The 19,186-nt window shown below is 41.4% G+C and overlaps 1 protein-coding gene across 1 annotated transcript in view; it reads right to left on the reverse strand.

The window, feature by feature from the left end:
- VWA3A (von Willebrand factor A domain containing 3A) overlaps positions 1-19,149 on the reverse strand; it is a 56,384-nt gene extending 37,235 nt beyond the window's left edge. The window contains exons 1-8 of the mRNA XM_081554568.1: positions 19,044-19,149; positions 17,644-17,728; positions 11,519-11,606; positions 11,076-11,199; positions 6,950-7,074; positions 6,779-6,856; positions 4,783-4,837; positions 989-1,087 (exon numbers count right to left, since the gene is read on the reverse strand). Of these exons, the coding sequence (XP_081410694.1) occupies positions 989-1,087; positions 4,783-4,837; positions 6,779-6,856; positions 6,950-7,074; positions 11,076-11,199; positions 11,519-11,580 (543 nt within the window). The 5' untranslated portion in view covers positions 11,581-11,606; positions 17,644-17,728; positions 19,044-19,149. The remainder of the gene's footprint in view (positions 1-988; positions 1,088-4,782; positions 4,838-6,778; positions 6,857-6,949; positions 7,075-11,075; positions 11,200-11,518; positions 11,607-17,643; positions 17,729-19,043) is intronic.
- Between the last annotated feature and the right edge of the window lie 37 nt (positions 19,150-19,186).

The raw sequence follows: 19,186 nt of genomic DNA on the forward strand, positions 1-19,186 counted from the left end.
ATTTTCACTGTAATAAAACAAAACTCTGAGTGACTGAAGCCGAGTCTTTGGTTCCAAAATGAAAATTTCTCCTTCGGAGATCACAAATCGACACCGTTCACTCTAAGTTATCACTGGCCACCTAGAAACATCACCTGTTACCGTCAACATGAGCTCTGCCTTGGTTAATACTGAACCAGCCCACTGGGGGTATCTCTGGAAACTGGGCCCTGGGGATGTTGTAAAGGGCAGCCTGCGCTGACACCGGTTCCCTGACAGCTGCTGAGACCAGGAATGGGGACAAGTCTGGAAACTGGCCCATCTTGATCCCTCTCTAGGATTCTGGGACCAGCTGCTGCTGCTCAAGTCTCATTCAAAGCTTAGAGGTTCCTCTAAGAAAACAGACCCTCCACATCACTTCTCAGAGACTACAGGGGCTTTTGTCGATGCCAGACTCTTGTACTAAGCGCTTCATTTGCAGCTCCTTTTGTCCTCTGGTGACCCTGTGAGGTGGCGATAGTCATCATCCCTGTTTCACAGATGACATAACAGAGTCACACAGCCCAGAAGTGATGAAGATTCCTGGGATTTGGCCCTAGAGCTCTTAGCTTCTCAGGTACGACCAAAGCAACCAGGATTGCTCCTCATCAGGGAAAGGCTAGAAGGCTGTGCTGGAGTCAGTCCAACTGATCCCCACCTCCACAACCTCTTTCCAGGGAGCACAGGCTCTTGAGACAGTCGAGTTAGTAGGGACTGCTGTGGTGTGAATACTAGAGGCTCACACTGCAACTGAGAATGACTCTGAGGCTGGGTTTCGCAGAACTCAACATATTTTTTTTAACTTTTGATGCTAATTAAGTGTGAACTGTTCTTTGTAAAACACTCCATTTTGCACTTGCTATCAACAAAGCCATTAGCAAGCTCTCAAGGGAGGGTGGGGAGGAAGTGGGGGTAGAGGGCAGGGAGGAGGTGGTGGTTCCAGGTACTTCTTTGTGCCAGAGAGACTTACCATGAGGTCATTTTGGAACTCCTCTTTCTGGGGGCCACTGCTGACAGCTGACACGTCAATGAGAATGCCGACTCTGGCCCCCTTGATGAGGCCAAATGCCTAAAATCAGAGAGGGCATGCAGAACAACCAGCACAGCTCTGTGCTTCTGCAAACCTTTCATTGGGCAGCTTGTGGAAGCAGAAATTCAAGCACATGCCAGCCTCAACAGGAGGCCACACAAGGAAGACCCATTTTGTAGAGGAGAGAGCAAAACTAGGTCTTGGTTTTAGTTTTGGGCATTATCTGCTTCTATTTGTGGCAACTTATTTAAAATTTTTTCCCCTTAATATTTACTGTCCACTTTTATAATGTAATTTGTGTTCATTAAAGAAAGTTTGGAGACTGTAGAAAAGTAGCCTTTGTAAGATAGTTTGACATCTAATTACATCAGCTTATCTTATTTCATTTCTCTATATCCTTATTTATTTTCTGCCTATTCTACCAATCAAAAGCAGATGTGTTAAGTTCTCTAGCTGCAGTGGTATTTCTGTGAATTTCTAATTATATTTCTAACAGCTATTTCTAGCTACATGTTAATGCTGTTTGATTCACCTCATAACTGTTCTTCCTGTTATAGCTGCATTGTGAATTGGAATTTTCATTCATACAAAATTGATAGTTCTCTAGGGCAGTAGGTTCCACTGGATGGCTGCCTTAAATCTTGCTTTATTGGATATCTAAGTTATTGTTCCTCCTTAAATCTGCTCCTTACTTAGTTTTCCCCACCTCAGTAAACGGCATTTAACATTCATCTAGGCACTCTGGCCCTAAACTTATTCAATCCATCAGCAAGTCCTGCCTCCAAACCATACCCTGAATCCATCAGTTCTCATTCCATCCCCCTACCTGGCCCTTGGGTCTAAGCCATCATCATTTCCTCCTATACGTTGTTGTCTATGGTCAATTTATGAAGCACCCAGAGTGATCTTTTTGAAACTTAAGTCAGATCATGTCACTCCCCTGCTTAAAACTCTCACCTTCGGAATAAAATCTGAACTCAGCAAGGTCTTCCTGATCTGTGCCTTCCCCTAACCTCATCCGTTCTCCAAATGCTCACTCTGGGCTCTTGAGATAAAGTCAAGAGCTGCATGGGCCTGCTTGCTGCTTCTGGAACAGGTCAAGTATGTTCCTGTCTCAGGGCCTTAGCATTAGCTGCTTCCTCTGCTTGAAACATTCTCCCTCGATCTCAACATCACTCCCTTGCTCCCTTTAGGTGTCTGTTCAAATGTCTCCTCTTGGACTATCCTATTATTTGAATATCCCCGCTTCTATCTCACCCTCTCATCCCTTATCCTGTTTTATTTTTCTTTATAACACCATCACAAACTAACTTTGTATGAGATTTGTCCTCTCCCCCAGACCATAAATTCCATGAAAGTAGGAGCTTTGTACTAGTCATGTTTGAATCCCCAGTCCTGGAAAAACTGCCTGACATGCTGAAATCACTCAAACAATATTTGATCATCTAAAAACAGATGAAGTATGAAGCTTCCCAGGACGTTGCCAATTTTCAGGGGCCAGAAGGAGTTCAAATTTGAGGCCAGTTCTATCCTTTAAAAATTTGAGAAAGCTGACTTTAGAGCTTATTTATAATTGACAAATGCATTTCCTTAAACCTTGCCATTGAAATTCTAGAAATTTATCCCAGAGGAAAAACTGGAAGAGTACATGAGAGGGAATTGGAGCCCAGTGATGCCAGATAGCCCTAAATTTTTTCAAGAGAAGCCTGAAAGTAGACATAACAGTGAAATAGCAGGATTTTAAAATCTTGACAACTAATTTAAAAAATATTTAAAACTATTGAGGCCAAGAAAAACATGGTTGTAGGGCCAGATTTGCCTGCATGCCACTGGTTTATAACCCGTTTTATCCTCTGCAGACATGGAAACAGATACCCAGGGAAGTGTGGTTTTGCTGACAGCAGAGTCCAGAACTGTGTCCAGGGATGGACTATGCATCACATCAGGTGTGGAAGCACTCAGAAGATTCATGAGTTGATTTACAAGTGATTGCTCCCCTGGAATCCAATTGGGGCTTATTCCCTGGCTCCTCAATAACTCCATCAGAAAAGGATAAGGGGAAGAAGGACCCAACCAGCAATCCTTGCCCCTCGGTCGAAAGTGCCAGGACAAGTGTGATGGGCGTAGGAGGGTGAGAGGTGCGTTCCCGGAACTGATGTTTATGGAGGAGGTGAGGCTCTCGTCCCTCTCTGCCTATGTTACCGTGGGGGCGTGCTACAGCTGGAGATGTGCATCTGTTGAACTGTCTAAGCAAGAGAAGGGGGTTCTGGATCTGAGATGTAGACTATACCCTGGAATCAGCCCATACAGCTAGCTTTAGCACTGTATTGTCACCTACTGGGCTTGTGTACAGGTGGGGGTTGGGGTTGGGGAGCATGAATTTCAGCACTCACCTATCTCAGGCTTTAAAATAAGAGTCGGGGATTGGACTTTCCTGGTGGTCCAGTGGTTAAAAATCTGCCTGCCAATGCAGAGACACGGGTTCAATCCCTGGTGTGGGAAGATTTCACATGCTGCGGGGCAATTAAGCCTGTGCACCACAACTACTGAAGTCTGCAACTGTAACTACTGAAGTCTGCAATAGAGAGGCCTGCATGCTGCAACTCAAGAATAGCCCCCATTCTCCACAACGGAAAACTCATGCACAGCAACAAAGACCCAGCACAACCAAAAATAAATTAGAAGTAAATAAATAAATAAAGAGTTGAGGATTGCCTATCACATCATCATATCATGTAATCGCTCAGTCGTGTCCGACTCATTGCCACCCCATAGTCCGCCAGACTCCTCTGTCTGTGGGATTTTCCAGGCAAGAATATTGGAGTGGGTTGCCGGTTCCTTCTCCAGGGGATCTTCCTGACCTAGGGATTGAACCCGGGTCTCCTACATTGCAGGCAGATTCTTTACCATCTGAGCCACCAGGGAAGCCACAAGGTGGCTAAGGATTGCCTAAGGTGAAAGCAAATGGTGGGTCAGAAATACATCAACTGGAAGGATATAGGCTAAAACAAATAAGAAAGCAAAATGAAGGTTAATTTGCTTATGACCACCCTTCTACCCTTTGGGTCTGAGAAAAACATCTAATCAAACTTTCAAAAGTTATGTCTGGATGATCAGCCCTAGTTGTAAATCTCACTAAAGGTCTGAGCTTAAATGGTCCAGGGGAGCTTCAGCTGTTCTCACCCAGGATATTTCCTCTCCTGGTAACAGTCTCTGGCTTTCCATGTGCAACCATCTGTCTCCCTTTCTCAGTCTGTGATGTTTGGGGAGGTCTCACCCACTCTCCCCAACTTCTCTGACCCCCAACTTCCCCCAGGAGTGAGTACTAGTTCCAGGCCTAAGCAGTGTATCTCACTCCGTTGTCTATGGTGATTGGTCTAAATTGGCCCAGAGAGAGTCAGTGCTGGGACTTGGGAGGGTGCACTGGGAAAGGAAGATCACCACTGGAGTGACATGTAAGCTTAAAGCTGCTGGTGACCCCCATCTTCCCAAGACTGGGGAGAGCCTTCTGGGGGGGTAAAACCAACCCAGAGGAAAGCAGAGCTCAGAGACAAAGAATGACGTCATTTGAACCCTAGATACAGCTGTGTTTGGGCGTTTCATTTCTGTAGGTCTAGAAATTCCTTTTTTAGCTTTGGTTAATGTAAATTGGAGGTCTATTACTTGCAATAGAAAGGGTTCTAACAAATTACAGATCCAATGACTGAAACGGAGCAAAGAAAGAAATCTGTTACCTTCTTGCTGTTTTCTGTGAGCCACTGAATTCTCCGTTGATAGAGTTCAATAGCTCTGTCAAAACACCAAGAAGACTTGTCACCCAAGGTCAGCTCCAGCACTGAGCAACGTCCACTCACATACACTGAAGGAAAGTGCAGTGGGAATTTTTTTCTTTTAATGTGTCTAAGGCACTGGGAGAATATAAGGCAAAATCTAGCCCAGAAAAAAACTGAAGGTCTTTGTTTGCTGGGGTAAATGATGGAGGGGATGGTGGAAAGGTCTCTTAGTGTTGCAGGGGGCATTGTAGACGGTGGAGCTAGAGGTGGGCTTCAAGGGAGGGTCAGTCTGTGCAGGACTGGGGAGGGTTCTCAGAGGAAGGTGGAAGAACATTCTTGCTCTTCTCAAATCTGTGTCTTCTCTGGTGAGACTTCCTAGTCACCAGGATGTGATCATAAGTGCACAACTGAGGCTGCTCAGCATCAGTTTCTCAGTGGATTTATGAACAAAAAACTTAGTTTTTGAATAGTAAGTGGCCAGGGGAACTTCTGAGTTTCCCTTATTGCAGACCATTCCTATGGCTGTTTGGAGATCAGCCCGTAACAGGTGCTCAAGTGAAGGACTCAGTCATCTGAATTGAACTGAATTGCCCTCATTGAGGTAGGTGGGATTTGGGGCCCCAGAAAACATCAAGGAAGGCCTCTGGGCATGAACTCATGGATGGGGGGCAGTGGGCAGAGTCATAAGACACACAAGCAGGTGCAGGCAAAGAGCATGGGCTCCATGATGAGATGTGCTTGTCTTTGAGATGCAGCTCTGTTGTTTACTAGCTGTATGACTTGGACAGGTATGGTAAACTGTACAGTTTCAACATCTCCAATGTGACGATAATAGTAAGACTTTATTCAAGTCAACCTGCTGAAATTTAGTTTACTTAAAACTAATTCTCTGAAATCAATTTGCCAAATGACCAATTAACTGAATAAAACATTCCTTAAAATGCTGGATTCACAATTAAAACCAATCAACCAAATACTATAGAAATCTTTAAAATGTGTTTAAACTTCCAACTCAATAAAATTTGCTATAAAAGTTACAGTTAAAATGTTTTGATAAATTTGCCAAACTGGTCATTCAGCAATTGATTTTCCATTAACTGTCTTGAGAATAATGCTATTTTTTGAAGTGTGAAGATTAAATAAGATAATGTGTGCAGCCTTTAGCAGAATTCCTGACACATGAATAAATGTTGGTTCTTGATTATTATTCTAACCTTTGAGGAAATCTCAGGCAAGCAGTAATCAAGCAAGCAACTGCTATACAAGGGATGGTGCTAACAAAATCTAGTTTGGGGGGATTCCATGGTGGTCCAGTAGTTAGGACACTGCTGTTTCACAGGGTTCTGGGTTCGATCTCTGGCCGAGGAACTAGGATACCACAGGCCGTGAAGTGAGGCCAAAAAAAGTAAAGAGAAGCTTAAAAAAAATCTGGTTTAGGGACTTCCCTGGTGGTCTAGTGGTTAAGACTTTGCCTTCCAATGCAAGGAGTGCGAGTTCAACCTCTGGTGGGGGAACTAAGATCCCATATGCCTTATGACCCCAAAACCAAAATGCAAAACAGAAGTAAAATTGCAACAAATTCAATAAAGAATTTAAAAATTGTCCACATTAAAAAAAAAAAAAAATGGTTTGGAAGTGGGGGGGGGGGTCCTGAATATTTTTAACATACATCTGTAAAGATATGAATCCAATCAATCTGCCACACTTAATTGTTACACTTCAGATGAGGCAGGGAGGTTTCATCCAAAGGGGCCATGGGTTTTAAGAGGGTGAGAAAAACTGATATAGTTGAACCTTCTTTATTTGAAAAAAAGAGGACATTGGAGCCAGAAGTGGGAAGAGAACTGCCCACAGGTCCAACAGAGCCTGTCATTTGAACGAAGTCACTTTCAGGGTGCTGAAACCGGGTAATTCTTGAGCTCTGGGCTTGTTGGGAGGACATGAGAAATATACTTACTCAGAAAGCTTGGCTTCAAATTGGTGGATGATCTGGATGGGGAAGTGCATTTTCTTTGTGACACTGCTGCCCTCCTCCCTGAAGAAGCAAAGTCTCATGAAAGGGTCTCTTGGGCTCAGGGGGCTGGACGTGTCTTACAGGCTTGGGGGGAGGGAGTGGCTTCCGACTTACAGCAAGGCTGTGCCCTGGCATATCAGGTCAGCCAAAGTGAGTTTCTTAGACTTTAAACTGTGAGCTGAAAGCCAATCTTCTGAATTCTCCCAGACTGAAGGCAGGGTCTCATTCCCCTGCAGCCTCTGTGAAACAGAAGCCAGAGTCAAGGAGAAAACAGTGAAAAGAGAAGGCAAAGCTCAGGGTGTTTTAGGTCCCTCCACAGGGATCCCCAAGGGGTCCCAGCCTGACTGGTCCTACCTAAGAGGGTCTGTTCAGGAACTCGCCTTGCTGAGGCAACAGGCGTGTGCAGAGAGGCCTGTGCTCTGGGCCACCTGCCCCCCACGATACTGTTTCCCATCCCTCACTTCATCCCCGGTTTGTCCCCAGAGGAGTCAAGGGGTCACTCACCACATCCTGCCTTGTGAGAGGCTGAATACACAAACACGCAGTGGCTAGACCCTGCATGACTACAGAACTCTGACCCGCAACCTCTGTAGCAACCAGTCCATGGAGCCAAACCATAACCTCTCCAGCAACTGGATCAGGAGGTCTGGACTGTGGTAGGGCTGCTGCCCCTTTCCTATTTTCATCCCCTTATCAGCTCAGGACCAGCCAGAGAAAGCCAAACACGCTCCCAAACCAATCATAGGAGATATCCAGCTTCTAGTTCGCTCATCTCTGACTTCTGTGTGCCTGCTCCTTCAGGGCACACCTGAAGCTTCCTCATTCTTTTCATTCTAAAGTTTACCTATTTTCTTGCCTGCCTTTGAGTCTTTGCCAAACACAAGTGATGGTGGCGTCTTTGTTTATTTCTGTATTTGCATTCTCTGTATCTTTTCAGGTATATGAGTTCTGCCTCCTCTCAGTCTGAGGGATCCTCCACAAATATTTGTTGACTAATGGAAGAGGGAATAAGTTTCCCTGTCTATTCCAGAGGCCAGAGACAAGAGCAGAGGATAAAAGTTTTAGCGGAAGAATTTCCTAGTCATCACAGGAGTCTGGCCATGAAATGAACAAGCCCCCTTGCCTATGCCTAGTGATGCCTGTGTCACTTAGATAATGCTAAGCTCAGGATGTGGGTGGTGGCCTTGGAGATAGAGCTGAAGTCATTGACAGCAAGCATTCAACATAGCTGATATGTTCTGGGAGCCAGAAGGTGGCAGAGAGCTGACATAAGGCTCTGAGCCCACTTTCCTTGTTCTGAACCCTGCTTTGAGGTTCTAGGGCTACAGTGTGAACAAGATAGAAATGTTCTTGCCTTCTTGGAGTTCACATTCTAGTGTGGACAGAGAGTCAGTAAAGAAAAGCGAAATCAATGTGCATAATTCTAGCAAGGAACAGTTGTATTAAGAAAGTGGGGCAAGAGAATGTGATAGAAAATGACTAGGGTGGAGATAGGGAGTCACTTTAGCTGAGATGGGGGTCAGAGAAGGTCCTTCTGAAAGTTCAGAAGGAGGCAGCCCTGTGCGACCCTGGGAATGCATTCCAGGCAGAGGCAGACTTGGGGCTGGGTCAAAGTCCTTCCAGAACAGAAGGGTGGCCACAGTGGTTGGAGTGTAGTGAACACAGGGTACGTGTGACATGAGAGGAGCCTGGAAAGGTGTAAGGCCTGGGTCAGACTGGGATTTTGCAAGAGCTTCTGGCACAAGCACCATTGTTTGAATGCATCAATGGGCCTTACATGTCGCTGGGGTTGGCCATGACTTGGGGTGAGGAACCCCATTGTCAGGGGAGGCTGGCTCAGACCCACAGTGAGAAGCCACTCTGCAGTGTCCAATGACTGTGGAAAGGACCTGCACTGCTTAGCCTACCGCGGCCCTGTCTACACCCAAGGATGGCTTTGCCCGTCTCCTGTGCACCTGCTGAAGCCCTGAGTGGGTCCTGCTTGGGCTTGTCTTTGTCGGGCTGTCACTGCAGAGAGTGAGGTGGTGGACAAGGGGATGAAATGATCTGCTGTGGCTGATCGAGCAGCATTAGACAGAATTAGATCCGAGAGAGGATTCTGAAGGAGGAACGGGCGGAGGAAGAAAGAGAGGGAAGAAGGGGGTGAAGTCCTGGGCCCCCCACTTACTAGCTTTGTGATGCTGGGCAAGCCATGCCTCTCCTTCTTCACCAAACAGTGCTTAACAATGACTCTTTTTTCCTCTCGGATTTGGTGGACAGAAGACTACAGTCCAGGGAATCGCAAGGAGCTGGACTTGACTGAGTGACCAACAAATACACACAGGAGGTAACGAACAAATGGACAGTGAAAATAAACTGCTGCTGCCTTTTCCAGCTAGTTAGCATTGGGTGCCTTACATCTGTGCCTGAGGCCTGCTCACCCTCTGTTTCAAAAGGAAATTAGCAACTGTTAAAGTGTTTTTCACACTTTAACACTAATAATTAGAGCAAACACTTAATAGTGCTATTTTAATGTGACAAGCACTTTACATATATTATTTATGTCTGTGAAATAGGTTCCATCATTATTAACCTCATTTAACTGACAAGGAAACTGAAGTACTGAGAATTAAGTAATTTGTTCAAAGTCACACAGCTAGTTAGTGATGGAGCTGGGATTCAGACCCAAGCAGTATAGCTTGAGTCATGCTCACAATCACCATACTATATGGCCTTTAAATTACCACCAAACTCTGACTGTCTTTGTGAAGAATCCAGAGAGAATTGACTGAAAAGACAACTTTCTCATTGTTTCTCTCTGCTAATTAATGTCCCACCTGTAATCTTAGCCCCAGCCCCACACTTAGGGAGCTGATGCTCTGCATCATACATCCACTAGATGTCACTCTTCTCATCTTTCAGGACAACCACCTCCTTAACTTTGTAACACAGAAACAGGTAGACTTCTCATCCACCTTTCTCTTCCATTTTACTTGCATTTGAAATGTTCCATCATGTTTTAGGACATGGATTTTGTATTGTTAACATTTGAAGAGCTACTATTAAACACAGGCTTCCCTGGTGGCTCAGTGGTAAAGAACTCACCTGCCAATACAGGAGACTCGGGTTCAATCCCTGGGTCAGGAAGATCCCCTGGAGAAGGGAATGACAACCCACTCCAGTATTCTTGCCTGGGAAATTCCATGGACAGAGGAGCCATGGAGTGGCAAAGGGTGGGACACGAATGAGCGACGGAGCACCATTAAACACATTATGGATTTTGACTGTAGACATACTGATTACACACTAAAGGATGTGCTTGACGTACAGAAGAGTACGATCTTTGTTGGGGCAATCCATTCTCTCTTTCCCACTGCAATCTGTATGTGAGGTATTAAATGAGGCCCCGGTTGTGGCTGATAAGTAAGAGTGGTCCTTGTACACTTGGGAAGTCATGTATTTGATAAGAAATTAGGTGAAATAGATACTCATAGTATCAACATCTAAGGTCACTGAGAGAATGCTTCAGAATCTCCAGACTCTACTGACCTTTGCTCATTTCCTTTTAATTAAACTTGCTTTCCTGTTAGTGCCAATACTTGAGAAAAGTAAAACACAACTATTTTCCTGATTTTTAATCATCAGCATTAAAATTGTATTGTTTTTGACTGATTATCATTTCAAAGGATTTTTGTTAAACTCTGGTATAGGTAGAGAGTTATGGGCCAGACTTGCGCTGACAGCCCCCCATGACCATTGTTTCTACGTAGAGTGAGCTGTGAGTTCTAGACAATCCACTCACCACCACAAGAAGACAGCTCATCAACATGATGAGAGTCAGCCTAAGACCACCGTTCTGGTTATTCTAGAGGTTAATTCTCCTGCCATAACTCTCTCGCTCCAATAGCACTTCCCAAAACTGATTTTTGGATTTAGATTTTTTTAGGAAATCCTACAAGAAAAACAAATCTCAGGAAGGAGAATCTTAGAATTAAATTCCTTAGTCTTCAAGCTTTTATAACAAGGACAGCATCTTCACACCCTCCTGAATATTTGATGATATGGCCAAGAAGGCTATACTATTTCTATAAATAGCATAGAGATTCCTTAGTAATTTTTAAAGACAGGAGATTAGAGATGAATTCTCAACTAGTCCTGAGATCCTACATGAAGAAAGAAATACTCAGAATTTAACACATTCTGCATTCCCAGCTATGATTTGTGAGCATGGCTGCTCAGTAGAAGCACTTATGGTTTTTACCAGTAAGTCCTGTGTCTGGTTAACATGTGTAACCAGGAGTCCATCGTTTAGCTTTTGGCCAAGTTCATTGATATTCTTCCGGTTCAACTGCTTCTTTGGATCTCTGTCATTGTTTCTCCTCATCCTACAAAACACAAAGTCATTCAATCAATGCCCTGATGCCACACATTGATGCTACACTGTCAGGGCCTCCAGAAACATTTTTATTTCTGTGTAGTAACTGGGGAAGTTTCTTGTGTAGATCTTGATAAAATGTGGACTCCAAGTTCATAAGACATTTTATTTGATTGTTTTGGCAGTTAAGTAACTGAAGCCCTCAGGTGTAAGATGATGCAGTGACCATTTACCCAGTCTCACTTAAAGGCACTTATTTCCCCCTCAACTCCATGAAAAAAATGTTATTGTTGTTGCTTTCATTTGGAAAAATCAGAGAAGATGCTTACCAATGATCTTCCAGAAATGTACTGTCTTGACCATGGAAGACATCACTAGTTTGTGTGGCCATGATAAAAACATCCAGTGCTTATTTTCCTAGGGAGCAAAATAATACCAGAAAGGGATAAGTGCAACATGTAGACAATGGCCTTGGAGGGCATCTATATTCAGCTCAACTCTTCTTTAATTCATTCATCCAATAAGTCCTTATCGAACACCTACTTGATGCTGCAGATACAATGGTGAACAAGATGACAAAAGATTTCTCAACTTCAGGGCTTCTGACATTTTGGATGATTCTTTGTTATGGGGTTGTCCTGTGCACTCAGGAATGCTCTACCTATCAGATGCCAGGAGCATCCCTGCCCCTCGGGTTGTAACAACTAATAATGTCTCTAAGCGTGGCCTAATGTCTCCAGGGAGCACAGTCATCCCCAGCTGACAATCAGGGAGCTAGACATTGTCCTTGTCCTCCCAGAAGGAGAGACTGATGTTAAAAATTAAACATAGTAGGGGCTTCCCTGGTGGCTCAGTGGTAAAGAATCTGCCTGTCAATGCAGAAGACACAGGTTCAACCCCTGGCCCGGGAAATTCCCACATGCCGTGGAACAACTAAGTCCATGCGCCACAGCTACTGAGCCTGTGTGCTAGAGCCCAGGAGCCACAACAGCTAAGCTCTGGAGCCCGAGAGCCTGTGCTCCAAGCAAGAGAAGCCACTGCAATGAGAAGCCCTCGCACAGCAACTAGAGAGTAGCCCCCGCTCGCCCAAGCTAGAGAAAGCCTGTGCAGCAGTGAAGACCCAGCGCAGCCAAAAAAATAAATAAATAAAAAATTAAAAAAAATTAAATATAGTAATAACAAACTGTGGAACGTGTTATGAAGGAAGGATAGACAGTAGTGAGGAAAGGAATCTACTTTGCATAGTAAGGTGGTCAGTGAAGGTGTCTTTTGAGCTTAGACCTTTTTGTGGTTGTTAATTTTTGGCCACACCCCATGGCATGTGGGCCCTTAGCTCACCAACCAGGGATCTAACTCATGCTCCCAGAACTGGAAGGTGGAGTCAGCCACTGGACCTCCAGGGAAGGCCTGAGCTTAGGCTTTCTTGAAGGATGAGAAGGAGGTGGCCGTGTTAAGAGTATGGTGAAGTCTGGACTAGGCAGAGAGGACAGCAAATGCCCGTAATGATTCAGAGGATGGGGGAGGGGAGAGGGAAAACATTAAGATGAGGCTGAGTTTTTCCTTTGATAACTGCCTCTGCACTCAGAGGGTGGGTCCCTGCAGCTACTGCTCACAGCTTATGGGGTCAGTGGTAGATGTGGACCTGACAGATCAATCAGATCCTCTCTCTGGGAATTCAGAATGAAGACCTGTGAGGCCACCATGTACATTCAGAAGCAGGGGAAGACTGTCTTCAGAGCCAAGTTGAGGGCAGGACCATTCCCTGCCTTGGTTTCCATGGGGCCTTTCTCTCCTAGCTTCCTTCTCTCTCTGCTCCTTCTCTCTCTGCTCCTTCCTAGTCTCTTTTGCAGGCTCACCTTCTCTACCTGAGCATTTTAAGTTGATGTTCCTCAAGGCTAAATCATGCTCACTTTCTCCTCTTTTCCTAGGTAAACATCCTTGTCCTTGACTTCAACTATCATCTGTACATCAGTGACTCCCAGTTGTATGTCAAAAGGCCTGACCTCTCACTCAGACTCCAGATCTGTGTGTCTGTAGTCAGACACACATAATATAAGTATATTATATATTATATATAAATATTATAATGATTATTATTGGGTTTATATATAATATTTATATATTTTAATATAGAAATTAAAATATAATATACTTTATTTATTATAAACATATACATATTAAAAAATATATAATTGTATATAATATATATTATATATCATATTATATATAATATGATATATAACATATAATTATATATAGTATGATATATAATATAATTATATATAGTATGATATATAATATATAATTATATATTATAATACATATTAAAATATATTTTAATATATATTATATTTATAACAATATATAAATGTATTATATTTTAATTTATATATTATATGTAATATTTTTACATATAAATATAATATATATAATATATAATCAATATATAATAAATTTATAAATATAATATATACTTATAAATTATATATTTAAATATAGATTATATTTATATATAAATATATAATAAATATATAATATATCTTATATTTTATAATCTATATAATATATTATATATAATAATATATAATATTAATATTGTACATTAATATTATAATATATATATATATAATATATTATATATACTATATATAATATATAATATTTGTAATTATATTATATATTCATGTTTATATAAATATATATAATATAATAATATAGTAATCTATATATATTAATATATATAATATATACTGTATATAATATGTACTCTATATATAATATATAATATATATCATATATAATATAATATATTGTTGGGGCCAATATTATATATTATATATTATATATACTATATATAATTTTATATTATTATATTATTATTACATATTATATTATATATTATATAAGTATCATAAATATCTATATAATATATAATATATATTATATTATATATATTTTATATTATGTTATTTTATTTTATATTATATATTAAAAATAATATATATAATATATACTATATATACTATATATTATATTTATTATTATATATTATATAGTATATATATTATATAGTAATATATTATATAGTATATATATTATATAGTAATATATAATATATAACTATATCTATAAGTGTATATAATTATATATAATATATAATTGCTATAATTATATATTATATATAGTGATATATAATACATATAAGTATATATAATTATATTATATATTATTATATATAATATATAATTACTATAATTAGTAATTAACTATAATTATAATATATAATCACTATATGTGTAATATATAATATATATAATATATAATAATTATAATATATGTAATATATAATATATAAAAATATCTATATATAATTATATATAATAATATATTATTATATATTATATATATGATATACTGTGTCATATATATTATATAATATATAATATTTTATATATCATGTATATCATATAAAATATACAATGTTATATACATATTATATAACATATATTATATTATTATATTATATATTATTATATATATTTATTTATTTACAATTTATTACTACAAATATAATATATTAAAATATATAATATATAATATATAATATAAATATTATAAATAATATAAATATATAATTATATATAATTATTATATTATTATATTCTATATAATGTATAATATATTATATTCTATATAATGTATAATATATAATATAATAATATATAATGTACATAATTACATATATTATATATGTTATACATATTTTAACATATATATAATTATATACATTCTATATCATATATATCATATACATTATATGTGATATTATGTATATAATATATATAATATATTTTTAATCATTAATAAAATATATTTTAATATATAATAATAAGATATAATATTATTTTATTTATATATTATATACTTATATAATATATTATATTCCCACTCAGTTCTCCCATCTAATCTCTTCTCACTGAAGCCAGAATGATGTTTCCAAAAACAGGAATCCAGGACTGTCTCTGGTGAACTAGTAGTTAGAATACTGTGCGTTCACTGCCATGTCTGGGTTCAATCCCTGGTCAGGGAACTAAGATCCACAAGCCATAAGTTGGGGCCAAAAAACCCCACAGATCCAACGTCACACCCCCTCTTCTCCCTCTTGATTAAAACTGTTCAAAGTCTTCCCTTTATTTCTAGAATAAAGACCAAGATCATAACGATGGCATTTGAAGCTCACCGGCTCTGGCCACTGCCCACCTGCCTCTCCGGATTTCTGCTCCAGCACCGTTCACCGTGTCTGTTCCACAGCTCCCTTCCCCTTCAAACCCTGGAGTGCTGCACATTTCCTTTAGTCACAGGGCCTTCTCATGGGCTGGCTTTGCTCTGAACATTCTCTTCCCCTCCTGTCCCCAGTCACTCATCCTTGACTCTTCAGCTGAAACTTCACATCTTCTGTGAAGTCTTCCACACCATCCCACTCTATTCCTGATTTGTTGTGTTATGTAGACTATCACAGAACTGTGCTCCTTTCTTTGAAAGTACTTAATTTAGAATAATACATACATTAGTGTGATTTTTAAAAATTGGCATCTTTCTCCCGTGAGACTATAAATTACATGAGAGCAGGGACTGGTAGACAGTAAATATTTTGAGGAGGGGAGGTAGACCTTGGTTCTTGAAGAACTGACCTCACTTACTGCTCTTGGGTTCCATTAGATACTTGTTCCTTCTATTTCCTCCCTTTTTGCAGGAATTCCTTCTAATTCCTCCCTTTTTGCTTTCTGCGTGCTAAGTCGCTTCAGTTGTGTCCGACTCTGTGATCCCTTGGACTGTAGCCTGCCAGGCTCCTCTGTCTGTGAGATACTCCAGGCAAGAATACTGGGATCAAACCCATATCACTAGCGCCACCTGGCAACTTGATTTAGGTTTCTTGTTGTTTGAAACCACCCCCCCGAAAAAAAAAATTGCCTAAAACACAGCCAGTGGGAATCTCCAGATGGAGCTGAAGCTTAATATTGGAGTGGGTGTTCTCATGAAAACATTAAGTAGTTTAATGATGTGTCAGGGATTTTCCAGGTGGCTCAGTGGTAAAGGGGCTTCCCTGGTGGCTCAGATGGTAAAGCGTCTGTCTCCACTGTGGGAGATCTGGATTCAATCCCTGGGTTGCGAAGATCCCCTGGAGAAGGAAATGGCAACCCACTCCAGTACTCTTGCCTGAAAATTCCATGGACTGAGGAGCCTGGTAGACTACAGTCCATGGGGTTGCAAAGAGTCGAACACGACTAAGTGACTTCATTCACTCATTCATTCAGTGGTAAAGAATCTGCCTGCCAGTGCAGGAGCTGCAGGAGATGCAGGTTTGATCCCTGGGTCAGGAAGACCCTCTGGAGGAAGAAAATGGCAATCCATTCCAGTACTCTTGCCTAGGAGATCCCATGGACAGAGGAGCCTGGTGGGCTACAGTCCATGGGGTCGCAAAGAGTCAGACACGACTAAGCACACACATAGCAACATAATGATGGTTCAGCAACTTATTTTTCTCTTTCGGGTCTTTAAACTTTTATTCAGAAGAGTTTTCTTTTCTGGAAAGCACCAAGATAATGTGGCAATATCTCAGAAAACAACTGGCTCTACTTAGAGTTTGCTGGGAGACTCTCAGTGGCTGAGACTGTTGGAATAGAAACGGCTCGTGAACACTGGATGCCCCTCAGTCTCAGTTCCCTCTTTTCAGTAACAACCTAATGAACTCAGAGGCTTGCACAACTGGATTCTGGGGTGACTTGTGTTGGCTGATAGAGGGGTATTTGGGCTGCATAAAACTAACAAAACAATGTGGTGTGCTAAAAGGAGCACTGGACCTTTGGTTTCTCCACCTGCAGAATGGCATGGGGATAATAGTTAACTGTGCTGTCTACTTCAACTCTGTCAAGAGGATCAGATGAAACTGAGAATATACAAGAGCTTTGCAAAATACAAAGTACTATAGGAATGAGGAATACCATTTCAAAACCTGCTGCATGCATCTTCAAGCACTTCAGCATGTGACTCAAGCACTCATTCATTCTGTGTACATTTATAGAGTGCCTATTCAGTGCCAGAGAGACCTGGTACTGGGGAGGCAGAGCCGGACAGCCCTTGCCCTCAGGCCTTTGCTCAATGAAACCTTCTCAGAGAGGTCTTCTTTGATTACCCCTCCTCAGACAGTACCTCCTCTATCCTGTTTTGTTTTCGCTGTAGCACATTTCATCATCTGATGTTCTATATATTTATTATGTCTCTGCCCCACTCTCCCCTACCCATCAGTCCACTAGAAGTAAGATCCTTGAGGGCAGGGACTTAGTTAGAATGGTTCTTTGTAATCATTGCCTAAAATACCATCGCCCCCAAAACATTTGTTGAATAAATGTACTCAGGGCAGGTCTGGAGTTTAGACAAAGGTGGGCCACATTACCTTGGGAGACTGGTCACAGGAAGGGAAGAGAACATGCAAACAGGTCCTTAGGAGACAGCATCTTGTCAAAGGGAGAAAGGTAGCCCTGATTAGCGGATAAAAGAAAATCTTCAGCTAAGTTCCTGATGTGCTAACATCTGGATCTAGGATTCTCCTAACTATCCAGGATAAAGCCACCCCCAGGGTTTGTATTTTTAACTGCCTAGTAACCTCTAGTCTTGTCCCCATCTGATCCATTTTACAATCTGGTGCTAGAATGATGATCTGATATGCAGAACTGTCTGCATTATTACCTGTTTAGAACCCTGCCACGGCTCCTCAGTACCCTAGACAAGCAAACCAGATCTTCTTCAAAGACTTTTCACTCTTTTTGCCTCTATTCTTTACTCATCTCTCTACCTCATCTTGCATCCTTTTGTGCACCCTGGTAACCCCACTTATACACCTTGCTAATTCATCCCCTTCTTTGCTCAAGTTGGACCTATTTCTAGAAATGCCTTTGCAACAAAAAGTTGTTTGATAAGAAAACCCAAGAAGTTTTTCCTGAACCCCATTTGCTGCCCCCAACCCTGAAGGAGGAAATAATTTCCTCCTAGTCCTGCCCTCTGGCTGCCTCATACCAAATTGTCCCAGTTCTTCTCCCATTACTCCCCTGTTTACTGTTGTACCCCTAGCACCTAGCTCAATGCCTGGCATGTAGCGAGCAGGTGCTTAAGGCCCAGGCTCCCTAAGTCTTTCTCACTCAGTTCAGAGCTTAGTGTCTGGGCCTCCCCCACCCTCTCTCTCTTACCACCCGATCAAAACTTGTGACTCTTAACCTCACCTGCATTTCTCTATTTCTCCAACTCTGGGAGAAGGGCCCTGGTCATCCTAGGACTCTTGTTTTTCCTGAGTCCCACTTCTAGTTCCTCCAAGCAACAGTGAAGCTTGCCCTGTCGGGAAGTGTTAGCTGGTATCCAAGGTAACAGACTGCACCACTGCAGCTTGAGGCAGGGACAGGGAAAAACGTTCCTCACCCCGGGGAAGAAATGACTGCTTTGTTGCTTGTAACAACCTCTTCCTGGGCACTCTGCTTTTCTCCACCTCCACAAAAGCCAGGAGCAGGATTTGGACCTCTTCTCTATTTTTAGAACCTCTGGGTCATCAGAAAACTATGGTTTAGACCAGTGGAGCCCTGGTGCCTGCTGCCTTCCTGTGGTAGGAACTGAAGAAAGACAGCAGAGAACCTGTGACGTGCGTGGAAGGTGATGACCTTCCTTCTCTTCTGCAGATTCCCGAGGGCCCTCCAAACACACTCCCTGGGAGAGGTCTGGCAGTCCCTCACCCCCACCAGCTCCAGCTCCACCCATACCTGGCTAATGCAACAGCAGGCTCAGTGATCCCTTAGCATAAAAGATTACCTACTAGAATGGTTCCCAAGCCCAGGTGCTCATCAGAATCAGCTAGGTTGTTTGCTAAGAAAACATACATACATTCCCATCCGGCAGTCTGATACAGAACTGTAGCAAAGTGTGGGAACATGAATCTTTAACAATGGTTCCAG

Source organism: Giraffa tippelskirchi, chromosome 13 (genome assembly GCF_054371585.1).
Source record: "Giraffa tippelskirchi isolate mGirTip1 chromosome 13, T2T-mGirTip1v1.2.pri, whole genome shotgun sequence".
NCBI lineage: Eukaryota > Metazoa > Chordata > Mammalia > Artiodactyla > Giraffidae > Giraffa > Giraffa tippelskirchi.